Here is a 13,812-nt window from a genome sequence, read left to right on the forward strand (position 1 = left end):
TAATGCAGTCAGCTAATTACACGTTGCACTTGACGCGTCGACGATTTGTGCCAGCGCGCCGTGGCATCTGGACCACATTTGGCGAATGCAGCAAAGCGGTAATTTGAATAACAGCGCTACACGCCGGATCACATGTAAGATGGGAGGTTTACTCCCGAGGACCTCCAAACATTCTCACCTGGAACGCTACACTATATGGTAAGTTGTCAGCAGACTGCTTCTCATCAAAGTCAAGTAGACGGCGACATGAATTATAGCCATGGCACAACGTGTACCAGGAACGAAGTCCAAGACATGGCAGCGATGCAGGGCAAGAAACTTGGATAGGGTTTAGGGAAGGTGCAGAGTGGAGGGGGTAAATGGAGCAGATAGATGTATATGGGGGTCACGACAACATCAAGAAGGTGCGCACTCCCTCAAGTAATCACACGTGTGAATATACATAGATGAATTATCAAAAACGGATTGGAAGTATACCGCCTCGTATCTTCTCCGGCACAAAAATTGCATGCATCTACCACACTAATCATACTGCCGCGTGGTCGCCACCAGAGCATCCACGTCCGCATTAAAAACACAATCAAACGATGGATCCGCACCGACTTTGCCCTCCTCGTCATCATTATCGCCGTTGTCGTCATTGTCCAGCTCGAGCGTTGAAGTCGGCGGGCTCTCGGGAGTCTGAACGACCTGCTTTAATGCGGGAACAAGTTTTGGGTTGGGTTTCCTGAGCAGTGGAAGCTTGAAAGGTTGTAGCATAACTTGCCTTTGCATGTGAAGCCACGTAGGCAATTGCACAGTAGCATAGTAGCACAATTGAGACGAAGGGAACCTGGAATTGGGGAGGTTGTGTTGCGGGCGCATCCCCAGCGGTAGGACCTCATTGAGTCGTTTGGGGCACCACGGCAGAGTGTTGTAAGGATTACCAATCGTTTGTCGCCGGAAATAGCCGAATCAACGCTCACCACGACCACCACCAAGTCCTTGTATACACTAAAACCCTCGTTCGCGTCCCTCTGTTCGTCCCCGTCGCTCTACTCGCAACCGAGCCATCTAAAAACTGTCAAAACCTACATCTGCAAAACGACTGAAATGAACGCTTAACTTACGCGCGTTACGAACACTTACGAACGCTTACGACTTCAGTAGCGAAGCCATGCGATTGGTGGAGATCTGACAACTCACTTAGTCGTGTCAAAATCACGAAATCGAGTCTTAGATTTAGTCTTAAATTATTTAGCGAATCTTATCTTTGCAAGATAGTCCAATCAATCAATCTAACATTGCGATGCACACCACAGGACGTCTAGACTCGAGGGAAACTACATGAAATCTGTGTGTAGCGTGTGGTACCATTCTTTGTCTGAAAAATTGTTAAGGTAGAAGGTATCATAGCTTTCCAAACACGTCGAGGAGTCAACAGCACGATTAGCTCTGTCCCCGTAAACAGGAATGAGCTCGATTGCATGGGTAACATCGAGCAGAGGAATGATCATGCCAACCCGCACTTGTGTGCCATCAGGACCGGTCACAAAACGGCGCTTAACGCGGAACATCATGACTCCAACATCATCTTGAGGACGTGCGACGACTTCGAAGAGCTGTACATAGAGGAATATTTGGTCAAGTTCAGCAGGCAACGGTGGGCCTTTCTTTGACAAGCCAAACACCATGCGAACTTGAGCTACAATGGCGTCTAGTGAAGAAATGCGTGAATACAAAGATACTGACCGTAACTTCAAAACTCACCAAGATTTTCACCTTCTTCACCTTCACTGTGCATCTGCAGCAGGACAGCATCACAATTTCCATGAGGATAATTGGTAGATGGCGGATATGCTTGTACCTGCTGGCTCGGCATGATGAGACGTGGACGCAACGTCGAATGCAGCTGAATACGAAACTTGTTCCAGACGTTGAGCAGTCGGTTCTGGAAACGAGTTGCGAGCGTAGGGTTGACACTTTCAATGAAGGAGCGAAGCGTCAGAGGAAAGTCAGGAAGCTGGTATAATCGCGCCAAAAAAGGTGCTGTCTTGTTGGTGTGGTCACTGGATACAGTGATATGAAAGGCGACCCTGCTGTCTTCAGACAGCAGGCCTTTGAGGAAATGGTTGCGAATGGGACGTGGGCCTTGAAACCGAGACAGTTCTTCGGGAGCGACGCGCATGATCCAACCCAACATCGGGTCCATGTCAACGACTTCGTCGAATTCGTTGACGATGAGGTTGTTGAGGGACATGTCGTTTGAGCGGAGGAGGGCATAGAGGTCGAACTGGCGTGCAGTCTCTTCCCAGTCCAGGAGACGGACGACTTGCTGAGTGAACGTTGCACGTTGGTGGCTGGTGTGCTCAAATGGATTCTTGCACTGTGTGATGAGCATGCGCTCACTGACATCAGCAGTAAATTGTATAATGGAGCCAAGCTGGGGGATGGCTCGAGCGAATGATGCTAAGAGCTCAAGTTTTGGAATTTCAAAATGCTCAATAGGACCCGATGTTCCTCGGCGAGCCTCGGCACGGAGAATTGTGTGTTTGAATTCGTGAAACTCTTGGAGGGAGGAGGTCATGTCAGCGATCGATGTTGGAGTGAAAGTTGGAGCCTGTGCTTTGTAGATGAAATCGACCATCGCGCGAACAGCGCGGACGAAATCAGGATCGACGACACCTGCAATTGTAGGTACGATTGTGCGTTGGATGTCCCGATGTTCCCGACCGGTCATCTGCGAGACATGGGAGACACCTTGCCCAAAGTGACGGGTTCCGATGCGTTTATGTTGCGAACGAAAGCGAGTATCGAGTTCATCAGCCCCAACAACTTCCTTACACCACTTGAGGATGTGATCAAAGAAAAATTTATGGCATGTGTGGAGAAGTTCAGGTGCAAGGAAAATGGCTGGATCAGCGAAGCGCCAGTCACGCCAGAAGGGAAGCTGCACCCCGCTGAGATGTGATGCTTTGGCTGCTTCTTGAAATTCCTGGACCTTCCAGGGATCGATACGCTGACCAAGTTCTTCAAGTGTCCTGAGTGTGCCCTGGCCGTCGCGAGGTTCATACAACTTTCCGTCCCCGAACTGTGACTGGATGGCTAGAGTGACTGGTGATGTATTCTTACTTACACATGAAACCATCTGTTGTTCGGGGAGGTCGGCGGTATATGCGACAAGGGGGGTAAATCCATAGCGTAAGAGACCCAATGGGTCCACCATACTTGCGCCTACAGCGGCTGCCTCCTTGAGATTCACGCAGACTATATCCATGCACCGATGCCACACACGGGCTTGCAAGAGTGAAGAGAACTCAGGGTTGCAAATGAACTGAGGAATGGGCATATACGCGATGCACGACCATGCGTGAGCCGTAGCCTTCATGCGAATGTCAGATCGGATGTTAGCGATAGTAAGGAACGTGGGATGCATCTCGAGACCTCCTGTGTGTCGAGTGACAGGAGTTTTGTCCGATGCAAGAACGATGGGCACAATGGTAGCACCTCGTGGAAGCTCGTCCTATGCATAAAAACTATCGTCAGAATTCGTATTCGAACATAAAAAATAATACAAGCCTGGATATCATGCGCACGCGAACTCGACATCCATTCACCATATTCCCGTTCTCCGTCAACAAATATCTCATATGGATCGAATTCCATGTCATTGGCAAAAATCGGATTGCCAAATATGTGCTTCGTTACCTCCAAAGCATCACGCCAGATAAGATGCACAGGATGCGTTGTAACATAACCATCTGTCTCGATTGTTGTGCAGTGCCACTGTGGTCCCTTTGGCAGGGCGTCCATAAAGGTTAGCAGTTGGGGCGCAGTTTTGAATGTGGGCTGTTGCCGTGTTTCTGACTTCACCTAATAGCGAGCTGTTAAAATTTAAAAGTTAATGTAAAGTTCACTGACCCATAATAACTTCAAAAAGCGACTTATTTGCCCCTGATTCAGATTCTCGATGAGAAATTTGGCGAGTTCCCATTCCTCCCTCCCAGAAAATGGGTAGTACACATTATGTTCGCGAGCGGACTCATAGTCATGAGCCTTCATGCGCTCGAACGTATTTGGCCGTTGAAACCCGTAAATAGAGCCGGATTTCGTGTGATAGCGACCCATGCGTTCTTCACCTGGACCAGCAGGTTGGCGAAGTGCATGAGGGATGGGTACAGCATTGCATTGTGGATCATCTGTAAGGTGAGTGCAAAGTTCTTCCACCTTCACAAATGGCGTGGAACAGGTGGGACAAGGATACTGGCTAGTACCACTATATGATAGCCAGCTTGATCAGGACCATCGTGTAAGTTTGATATCAAAAACGTACTCTCCGGCCCTAAAAAACATCTCGTCAGAGGTAAAGCCCTCTTCTACATTGGATGCCATCGGAGCGTTCAACTTGAAGAACTTATTGATATCGCAGCCTTAAGAATCACCTTGACTGACCATCCACCGCCGTGTATTTGGAATTCTGTTAAGTCCTTCAAACTCCGAAACTCGCTGACAAGTCTGTTGACAGCACCGCAGCGAGAGGCTGAGTGAGAAAACATTCAGGTCAAATCCTCCAAGTCCATTGTTCATATCATGCTGGACACTTGTATTGCTACTATGCGCCCTACTAGCCCAACCAGCTCTGCAACTTTCGTCGAACATTCCTCTCCTGCTTATAGAGCAAGTCCCAAGGCTAAGCGTAAGTCTCGGTCTCTACGCAGGTCTCGGTCTCCCCTGGGGAACTACTCCTTACACTCTCCCCGGGGGAACTACACCTTACGGTCTCCCAAGGGGAGCTGCTCCTCATTTAACTCTGCTTTGTTTGACTCTGAGTCAGAGGGACATGATATCCCTATTGCAAGTTTTGTGTCCCTTGTAAGTCTTTTCCACATTTTTGCTGGTACTGATTGTATTGAACTCGATTAAACAGGCCCCAGAGATTCTGGGCGACACAAACATGCCGCCTGAGGATCTCAAAGTGGCTGTTGCTGCTCAGTATGCCACTTGTGAGAAGCTTCGCCACCTTATCATGACCAGGATCTGGCAGGTAGAAGAGGCGAGCAGGTGGACTAGTTTCTTGAACCAATCCATCAACAAGTTGAAGAAAGAACATGAAGCTGCAGAAGATGGGCTTCGACTCTGGATTGAAAACGCGCAGAAAGAGTGCACAGAGGTTTCTGAACCATCCTCCAGCGTTACTACAAACCTCCTCAAAGCAAAGGAGTCCCTCAAGTTTGTGCAAGGTAAATACAACGATATGGAAGGACTACTTATCGCACACGGGGTCACCGACACAGACTTGATCATGGCTAACGACGGTGGCGAAGACTCCGAAAGCGGTCGGGACTAGGCAATCAGTTAAGTTCATTTCTTATCTTGGTCAAAAATGTCACTGATTCGTCGATTACCACTCTAGATCAACGGTGTACCAGTTTTATGTATTCAAGAGTTTTGTAGTAATGTTCGATGTAGCCTCGTGACTGATTTCTCTTCTTCTTGTCACTATCGATACTATCTTGTCACCATCGATATCATTCCGCACTATCACATCTTTTTGCCTATTCTGTCCTTACCCCGCATGAAACTGCGTCAAACATACTGATCATCATGCCACGAGGTTCGCAGCATGCAGATTTCGGTGCGTCTAATACATAAATGTCTGCATTCGTGATTACTGATTGATCTTTCTATTGAATTGGCTGCGCCATGAGGCCGATAGAACCCTGGGGCCAATTAAATAACCCCGGCTGTTAAGCACCTGGACTCAAGCGTACATTTTTCTCATACGTTTTCCACCCACCCATCATCATGCCCCCAAAGGCCAGTGCAACTCGCAAGCACACGAAGATCACGAAAAAGCGTCCCTCGCGCAAGAATGCGAAGGTAAGTCTTACGGTACTACTACCTATGCATGCTACTAATATAATATTATTAGGCAATAAAAAAACCAGGGAAAAATTCGGGTTTAAACCCGTCTTTGAATTCAGATGCAAGCCAGATCGGTGTCCGTGTCGAACAACCTCAAGGTCCGGCATCATACCAGCAACTAATTTCGTTAATCGAATCCGAAGGCATGGACGAGGATGAGGACGACGAGGACGAGGATGATGAGATGGAGGAGGAAGATGATATGGAGGAAGTCAATATGGAGGAAGCCAATGAACATCTCGCACAACCAGGTCTGTCACACGACTACTACTCATCGTCCATGCAGCCAGCTCCACCTCCGGACCCCCGGCAGCTCCCTCGGCAACATCTTGGGCAACCAGGCCCATCGCACGACTACCGCCCACCGTTCATGCAGCCAGCTCCACCGCCGGACCCCCGGCAGATCCCTCGACAACATCTTGGGCAACCAGGCCCGTCACACGACTACCGCCCACCGTTCATGCAGCCAGCTCCACCACCAGACTCCCGGCAGCTCCAACAGCAACCAGCCCCTCATGCTCACACTTACGGGCTCCCACAGATGCCATTCGCACCACCGGAACTCGTGTCTCGTGAGGCACATCAATTTGATGTGCCCACACCGACAACCTTCAGGAATATCGGACACATGCAAGAGCCGCAGAGGGAGGAAGAACGGACACGTTATCTGGGACGCTTACCCATCGACCTGCCCGGAATTCGGAAGGTATTCGTATACGATCCTCGCCGCCCACCCGAAGGCCACCGGGGACAACTGTTCCCAACCGGAGTTATCAGAGTGCGTCGCTCACTTGTATCATGATCGTGACTGACTCTCTTCTACAGGCTACAGGAGACATCACTGTTACTGCACCACTCCCGTCTCGCAGAGAGCTGCCTCCGGTGTCTACTCCTCCCTCGCCTATCACTAATTTGCCTGTGGCTGGCTCCGGGCCTGTGGCCAACAGTCCTGCACGCTCCCATCCCTATGCTCCCCAACGTCCGACTAATGAGCAGTTCAAGAAATTGATGGAAGCCGCGAAGTCTAATATGCGCCGCAAGGTGTTACTAGAGAACGCTATGCCCGAAACGGGCGTCAACACGGCGATGGCGGAGGCAGCGCTGTCGGCAGCTCGCCAGGACTTCATGCCTGACGTGGAGGTTCCCAACTACGAAACCTGTCTTAAGAGCCTCCGAACCCTCACAACGACCATACGAACGGCCTTCAAAACGAGGGCACGCCGCGAAGTCCCAGTCCATTATGATCTTAACCGTCCGTTGGACGCAAATGCGGAGATCGTGCACAGGAAACAACATGTACCGATACTCGTTGAGAATCACGCATACTTGTTTTTGGTGAGTTTTCTTTTTGTATTCTTCTTCTAATGACTTATCCTTTTTTTTCTCTAGCACGAAACGAATGATCCGGACTCGCTGGCCCCAGTCAATCATCCTGGCGTACACGCCGTCATCGTTGCAGCTGTGTGGGAAACCGGCTTCCACACAGAGCTTGACATAGACGACGTGGACGCTCTCGACAATCTGATTTCACTCGGCGGCGCTGCAACACATTCAGTCCTCATGGAGCATCTCAACGGGAGACGTCAGACGGTGGAGTTTTCAGCATCTTCGTCATCTGGAGCAGAGTATCGTTTCATTCAACAACACAATCTCACCATTCGTAACGTTCCTGCAGTATATCACGCTTCCATTTCTTTAAAGAAAGATTTAGTTGAACGAGGTATATCTACTATCAGTACGGCTAGTATGTCTGATGATCTGTAGATATGTAGATAAGATTTGATTCCTTTGTGATAATCTTGCACTTTCATAAGATTCACTCAATATATATTGTTTTGGAAATATTTGGGTTGCTCGCTCGCGCAGAAACTTAAAAGACGCTAAGCGGTCGCCTAAAATCAAACACCGCTCATCGAGCGCATCCGACTTTTAGATGTATGCACGCTCTCGTTATCCTGTCAAGCCATACCCATTCAAGCCTCCACTCGCTCATTTTTCGTACTCTTTCGCGTTATTTATACTCTACCTTCTCGGACGCGATAATTCTCTCTTCGGACTCCGTTTTTCGCTTTAATTTCGGCCTAGCCATCCATAAGGACTCTTACTATTCTAAAGTATAAGTAGCCCATGTAAGGGATGCTCAATTCTTAAATGTCGTTGTCGTTTGCAAGCCAAACACACGCTAAGTGTCGCCAAACCTGTCCTAAACGGGACTTGTACCTAACCCTTACGGCGCGCAGCGCCAATGCTTTCAGTCTTAAAGCACATCCTAAGCCTCAGCAGTGCTCCTAATCTTCGTGGCTCGTGTTCCTAACCCTTAGAAGACTTAATCCTTAACATTCCTAAACCTTTCCTGACCCTTTCCATAGAGTATATCCAGTGCTATGTAGTGTTTGTGAATATAATGCACCTCTCACTTGAAAAATAGAATTGATTGATTATATATTGCTAGCATTTCTACATAAAAAGGTTTAGATGTGGGTTAGGCCTATGGAGGGATACGAACCACGAAGATTAGGAGCACTGCTGAGGTTTAGGATGTGCTTTAAGACTGAAAGCATTGGCGCTGCGCGCCGTAAGGGTTAGGTACAAGTCCCGTTTAGGACAGGTTTGGTGACACTTAGCGTGTGTTTGGCTTGCAAACGACAACGTCATTTAAGAATTGAGCATCCCTGTACAGTCCATACTGACAGGCAATAATATCCAGTATCAGAAGTCCCGCTCTCGCATTCATTATCTTCAGTATAATTGTCAGAAATTCTTAATTTAGATTTCAACCCCTTGCAACGGGTTTCAATGCCCAAATGCAGGGTGCGTCTTTAAATATGTTGCTATAATAGAGTTAGCATTGTCATGATCATTTAAATGATGGTTGCAAGCTCAGTTGCCATAGCCTGCCAATCATAGATGAGTCATTACAATCAAGACTGTGACATTGTATCATGATTTTCATGAGAGTCGCAACTGTCATTGCGAAGTTGTTGCAACTCCATTCAAATAGACAGTCAATGCATGGTAATAGAAATATTGTTTTTGCAAGACAGATTTCAATTTATTCAAACTGGTGCTAAACAGGATTCAGATATTCAAAATTAAATACTAACGAGTCTGAATCTAACTAGTCCTGCTTGTCCTCATCTGTGCCAAGTCTGATATGATCTTAACATCGAGACCATCATTAGTATTCTGCAAGACAAGCAATTAACAGAATAAAACATACCTGATGTACTGCCCAGACGCCCACAGCACTGTGCAGGTCTTTCTCCTTCAGCTCTTTCCATCGTGAGACATGGCGCTGGAGAGGGAGATGAGACATAGGGAGACAAGGAGAAGAAGCTGGAGTTCATAGAAACCAAGCATGCCGGGTGGGCCCTGTTACGCACTCAAATAGATCTGTTATGCGGAGCCCTAAGAGGGGCGTCGTCCGCTAATGTTCGTGACGTAACCGGAAGGGTCCGGTGTAGCGACTGAGACTGGTGACATTGAGTCGGCAGATATCAGAGACACGCGTGTCACGTGACTTCTAAGACGGATGTCTTCAAAGTCACTGACATTCTCAAAGTAAGGACAGTCTTGTCCGAACGATGAGGTGGTCGATCGAGGTAGACTTAGGCGCGATGAGCACCTAAGAAAAGATACTAGAGACTGAAGCTGAGGGGGCTTCAGAGGGAAGTATGTTTGAGGGAAGATTGAGTAGATTCAAGTTAGGGAATCTAGTACAGAGTGACCGACTACTTATACTAAGTGGAAAGGGTTAAGGGCAAGGCTACCGTACTGTAGGTAAGGGCAAAGGGGAAACAGAAAGGGTATAGGTACGCTGGTAGCAGAGCCGGATTAGTGATGTGAGGTTGAATGCGGAATGAGACCGAGAAATGTTGGAACGAGCCAACGGTAAATGATACAATGTGCAGCACGCATGAGTCAGAGGAAAGATAAGACAAGATAAGGAAAGCCACATTGGTGGCACGAGTCAGAACGAGTCATAGCCCGAAGGCACGTGCGCACGTTGGTGCGATAGGAGGGGGATGAGGGACAGGAACGGTCCCGAGGATCCGGTCAACAGATAGTCGGTAGAGAAGTACGAGCCGGAGGCATACGAGGGCGAGGACGAAGGGGAAAAATGATAGGGGGGCCATGTAGCCGATGTTACTTGTAACATTACCCCCGTTTCAAGGTAGAGTTCCACGAACTCTTTAATTGTCGTCCAAGGGAACATAGTCGTCCTGGTTGTTATACCACTCGGGGTCGAAGTCGAGGTCTTCGAGCCAGGAGGCGGCTTCGATTGCATTCTCTTCACGTTCTTGCTCGAGGCGAGCAGCGTCCTGGTCATATGCGGCTTCAAGCTGGCGCATGTCCCTGTAGAACCGGTCAGAAGAGGTTCCACAGCGAAGGATCCTTCTGCCATTGAGTCGAGGGCAGAAGGGAGTGAGATGTTTTGGGGCAAATTGCCCACAAATGCGGCAGAAGTATTGTGCGCAGTGTTTCTGTTTGTGTCCAAAGACACGACACTGGCGGCAGACAATGTTGCTGCGGTAGACCTGGGTGGTCTCAGTGGCATCACGACGCGCGTTGTTGATGGCGTCTTCCTGGGCTTTCTCGCGAGGATAGTGCCTAGTGAAGTTCTGGGTGCGCGGGCGATGCGCATGGGAGAGGGGTAGTCCTAGGGACAGGATGGATCGTGCACGAGCACGGTGATTTCAGCGTTGCGGAGTGGGAAGAGGTTCCGGAGAACCAATAGAAAGGTGTGGGACCACCTCGGTGGGTACCCAATCGTCGGGGTTGAGAACAGGTGGTTCGGGAGAGCACTCATCCAACTCTGGGATGGTGATAGAGATGGTGTCGACATCAAGAGTGGGGGAGGGGTTACGTGGAGCATAGAGCTCGCATTCGTATTCTTCGTAGAGACGGTCGATTTCGGGGTTGGTCAGCTGGGTGACATTGGGGATATGCTCTGGTGATTCAGAGCGGGGTAGTTGGGGAAGGAAGGGGGTCGGAGCTCTGTCATAGACAGCACGCTCGACGACTGCAAGCGGGTCGGGAGGGGGATTAAATGCCCGCTCCTCCTCGACGGCCATGACAGCGGCATGGAAGTTCCTGAGCTCAAACAGATTTAGCAAGGCTCACTTGATCTTGCCTTGGTTATATCTGGTCGAGACAGTGGATAGGGAAGTCTCCCTAGCCAAGTCGATCCTAGCGATATCGCCGGTGAGGGCGTCGGTGGCCCTGAAGGCCTGGACGAGGTTCATGGTTATGTTGTCGTTGGTGCGGTTGAGATAGTTGTCGAGTCGAAGTGCATACTGGGGGTCGCAGATGACTGCTTCCCAGTAGGCCCGTTGCCTATCTTGGACAACTGAGCGAAGGGATGGTCGTCGGAAGACGGTGTATCCCGGGGGGGAGGGCCTATCATGGCCACGCGTTGGCTGGCTGCGGTCGGAGGCAGACGCATGAGAGGTAGCGGATCAGTGCGAGGAAACAGACGACGCTGAGACCGACATAGTGAAGCGTCTTTCCTTGGGTAGTGGCGTAGGTGGGGTATTGGGTAACAGGTCTCTGTTTGTCGATGGGTTTGGGTTTTGTGGGGCGGTGGCGATTGCGGATTCGTTGGCGATGGAAGGTTTTGGTGTTGGTGTGGATGGGTTCGTCGGTGGGGTCAGCCCTCGTGTAGTGAGGGCGGTAGGAGAAGTTGCAGTGGCATTTGTTGATCAACATGAGATGGCGATTGAAGCGATCTTGAGTCGCTTCTTATACGCCTTCAGGAGCTCCGCTGCGGACTTTAATTCTGTTTCGGGGAGCCACGTTCGTTTGGAGGCAGGATAGCCAACCCAAGACACGAGGTACCGGCGATGCGATCCGGTACCCTTGTGTTGGAGGATAGCTTCCACTTTGTAGTGTTCCTCTCCATCGATAAGATCAGGAGGAGGTTCAGTGAAATTCGGTCCATGCACGTCTGTCTCCTGATAGGAGGAAAGTTCCGAGGCATGGAACGTGGGGTGGATACGCCAGCTGGCAGGCAGCTTTAGCTGGAACGTGATGGGGGAGAGGACCTTCTGGATTGGGAAGGGTCCATATCGTTTCGGGGCGAGTTTCCTAGAAGGGAATCCGGTGATTAGGTTCGTGGCAGATAGCCATACCTTATCACCAACGTTCCATGGCTTGTAACACTGGCCATAGGAACAATCAGCCATGCGTTGCTGCGCGAGGCTGTGGCATGCAAGGGCTTCTTCACGGATCTTGGCGAGTGACTTGACTCGGTCTTCGGCGGTTGGTAGGGTAGAGTCGGGGAAGAGATGGGGGATGCCTCGTAGTTCATAGCCCATCATGAGGTAGAAGGGAGAGGCATTTCTGGCGGAGTGTCGTCGGGAGTTATGAACGAATTCGGCCATAGGCAAGTGCTTTGCCCATTCGGAGGGAGTCGTCTGGCAGTAGATCCGGAGGTAGGTTTTGAGCTCTTGGTTGAGCCGTTCGGTCTGGCCATCTGTCTGAGGGTGGTAGGCAGTGGAAAGTGCGACTTGGTAGTCGAGGAGTCGTCCTAGCTCTTTTGCTAGCTTCGAGGCGGATTGGGGGCCTCGGTCCGAGATGATCTTGTCATAGAGTCCGAAGCGCATGAACACTTTCTTGAAGAAAAGTTCGGCTACTCCTTCCGCTGTGATGGTTTTTCTGCAAGGGCAGAGAATTACCCCCTTCGTAAGCCCATGGTCTACCATGACCATGACAGAGTCGTAGCCGGTGCTCTCGGGGAGATCGGTGATTAAATCAACCGAAACCTGAGCGAAGGGCCGGAGGGCCGAGGAGGGTATCGGGGTGAGGGGAGGTGTTGTGGGGTGGGTGTTAACCTTCATCTGCTGGCACATGGCGCAGCCATCGACATATTTCCTAATGAAGGAGCCCATTCCGGGCCACCAGTAGGATTTCTTGACGTTCCATTCGGTACCCGAACGCCCGGGGTGCCCGGCGGTAGGGTGATCGTGATGTAGAGACAACACACGATGCCGGAGGTCGGGGGGAACATAGGCACGATCTTTATAGAAGAGAACACCATCGGTGAACCTCCAATCGGAAAGTGCAGACTTCATGGGGGGTGCGCACACCCCGGAGAGAGTGTCCAAGGCTGTTTTCACAGTCTGGTCGGAGGGATCGTCAGAGAGTCGTTGGAACTCATCTGCGAGTTTGGCGTCAATAAGACGGGTGAACAGGGCGTCGGGGAGGAGGATACGATCTTCGTTATCCTGACCAGCTATAGCGTGGTCCGGACGGCGGGACAAGGCATCCGGTGCAGCGAGCTTTGTTCCAGGAACATGGTGAAGTTCCAGATCAAAGTTGGTGAGCGTGAGGTGCCACCAGGCCTGTCGTCGGGTGAGTCGTTGTGCCGATCGGAAATAGATCAGGTTCTTGTGATCGGTGAAAACGACGACCGGATGGGGGTTTCCTTCCAGGAAATGCCTCCAAGCCTGAAGGGCGTGGATGATGGCGAGGAGTTCCCGGTCGTAGATCTCGTAGTTCCGTTCGGCCGCGTTGAGGGACTGGGAGAGATAGCCGCAGGGGTGGTAATCCCCATTGCTATCTGTCTGGAGCAGGACTGCTCCGGTCGCGAAGAGCGAGGCGTCAGTTGCAAGTGCAAACTGTCGCGAGGAATCGGGGTTCCGCAGAACCGGTTCGGTGGTGAATAGCTTCTTCAGATGCTGGAAAGAAGCTTCGGTGGAGTCGGACCAAGAGAAGGGGACCTCCTTCTTGGTTAGGTCTAGGAGAGGGCGTGCGATGTCGGAATAGTGGGGAATGAAATGACGGTAGAAGTTGCAGAATCCCAGGAAAGACCACACGTCCTTGACCGAAGAGGGTTGTTGCCATTCGCTGATGCCTTTCAGCTTGGCAGTGTCCATAGTGACCTGTCCGGGTCGAATGATCATACCG

The 13,812-nt window shown here is 50.4% G+C and overlaps 3 protein-coding genes across 3 annotated transcripts; 2 read left to right on the top strand and 1 right to left on the bottom strand.

Annotated features, from left to right (window-relative positions):
* Positions 1 to 142: 142 nt before the first annotated feature.
* On the bottom strand, positions 143 to 4,371 carry F5891DRAFT_1164875 (uncharacterized protein; the record flags this gene model as incomplete). Its single annotated transcript, XM_041365374.1, has 8 exons — positions 143 to 832; positions 1,408 to 1,684; positions 1,750 to 2,365; positions 2,393 to 2,998; positions 3,116 to 3,502; positions 3,541 to 3,842; positions 3,897 to 4,255; positions 4,313 to 4,371. 8 exons carry the CDS (start codon positions 4,369 to 4,371, stop codon positions 523 to 525), a joined length of 2,916 nt encoding a protein of 971 aa, XP_041224291.1. The 3' UTR covers positions 143 to 522.
* A 222-nt stretch (positions 4,372 to 4,593) lies between these two features.
* On the top strand, positions 4,594 to 5,326 carry F5891DRAFT_1190501 (uncharacterized protein; the record flags this gene model as incomplete). Its single annotated transcript, XM_041367309.1, has 2 exons — positions 4,594 to 4,851; positions 4,907 to 5,326. 2 exons carry the CDS (start codon positions 4,594 to 4,596, stop codon positions 5,324 to 5,326), a joined length of 678 nt encoding a protein of 225 aa, XP_041224292.1.
* Positions 5,327 to 5,784: 458 nt separating this feature from the next.
* On the top strand, positions 5,785 to 7,668 carry F5891DRAFT_1190502 (uncharacterized protein; the record flags this gene model as incomplete). Its single annotated transcript, XM_041367310.1, has 4 exons — positions 5,785 to 5,859; positions 5,912 to 6,682; positions 6,730 to 7,239; positions 7,294 to 7,668. 4 exons carry the CDS (start codon positions 5,785 to 5,787, stop codon positions 7,666 to 7,668), a joined length of 1,731 nt encoding a protein of 576 aa, XP_041224293.1.
* Between the last annotated feature and the right edge of the window lie 6,144 nt (positions 7,669 to 13,812).

Source organism: Suillus fuscotomentosus, assembly GCF_016647785.1.
Source record: "Suillus fuscotomentosus strain FC203 chromosome Unknown F5891scaffold_37, whole genome shotgun sequence".
In the NCBI taxonomy this organism is placed as follows: Eukaryota; Fungi; Basidiomycota; class Agaricomycetes; order Boletales; family Suillaceae; genus Suillus; species Suillus fuscotomentosus.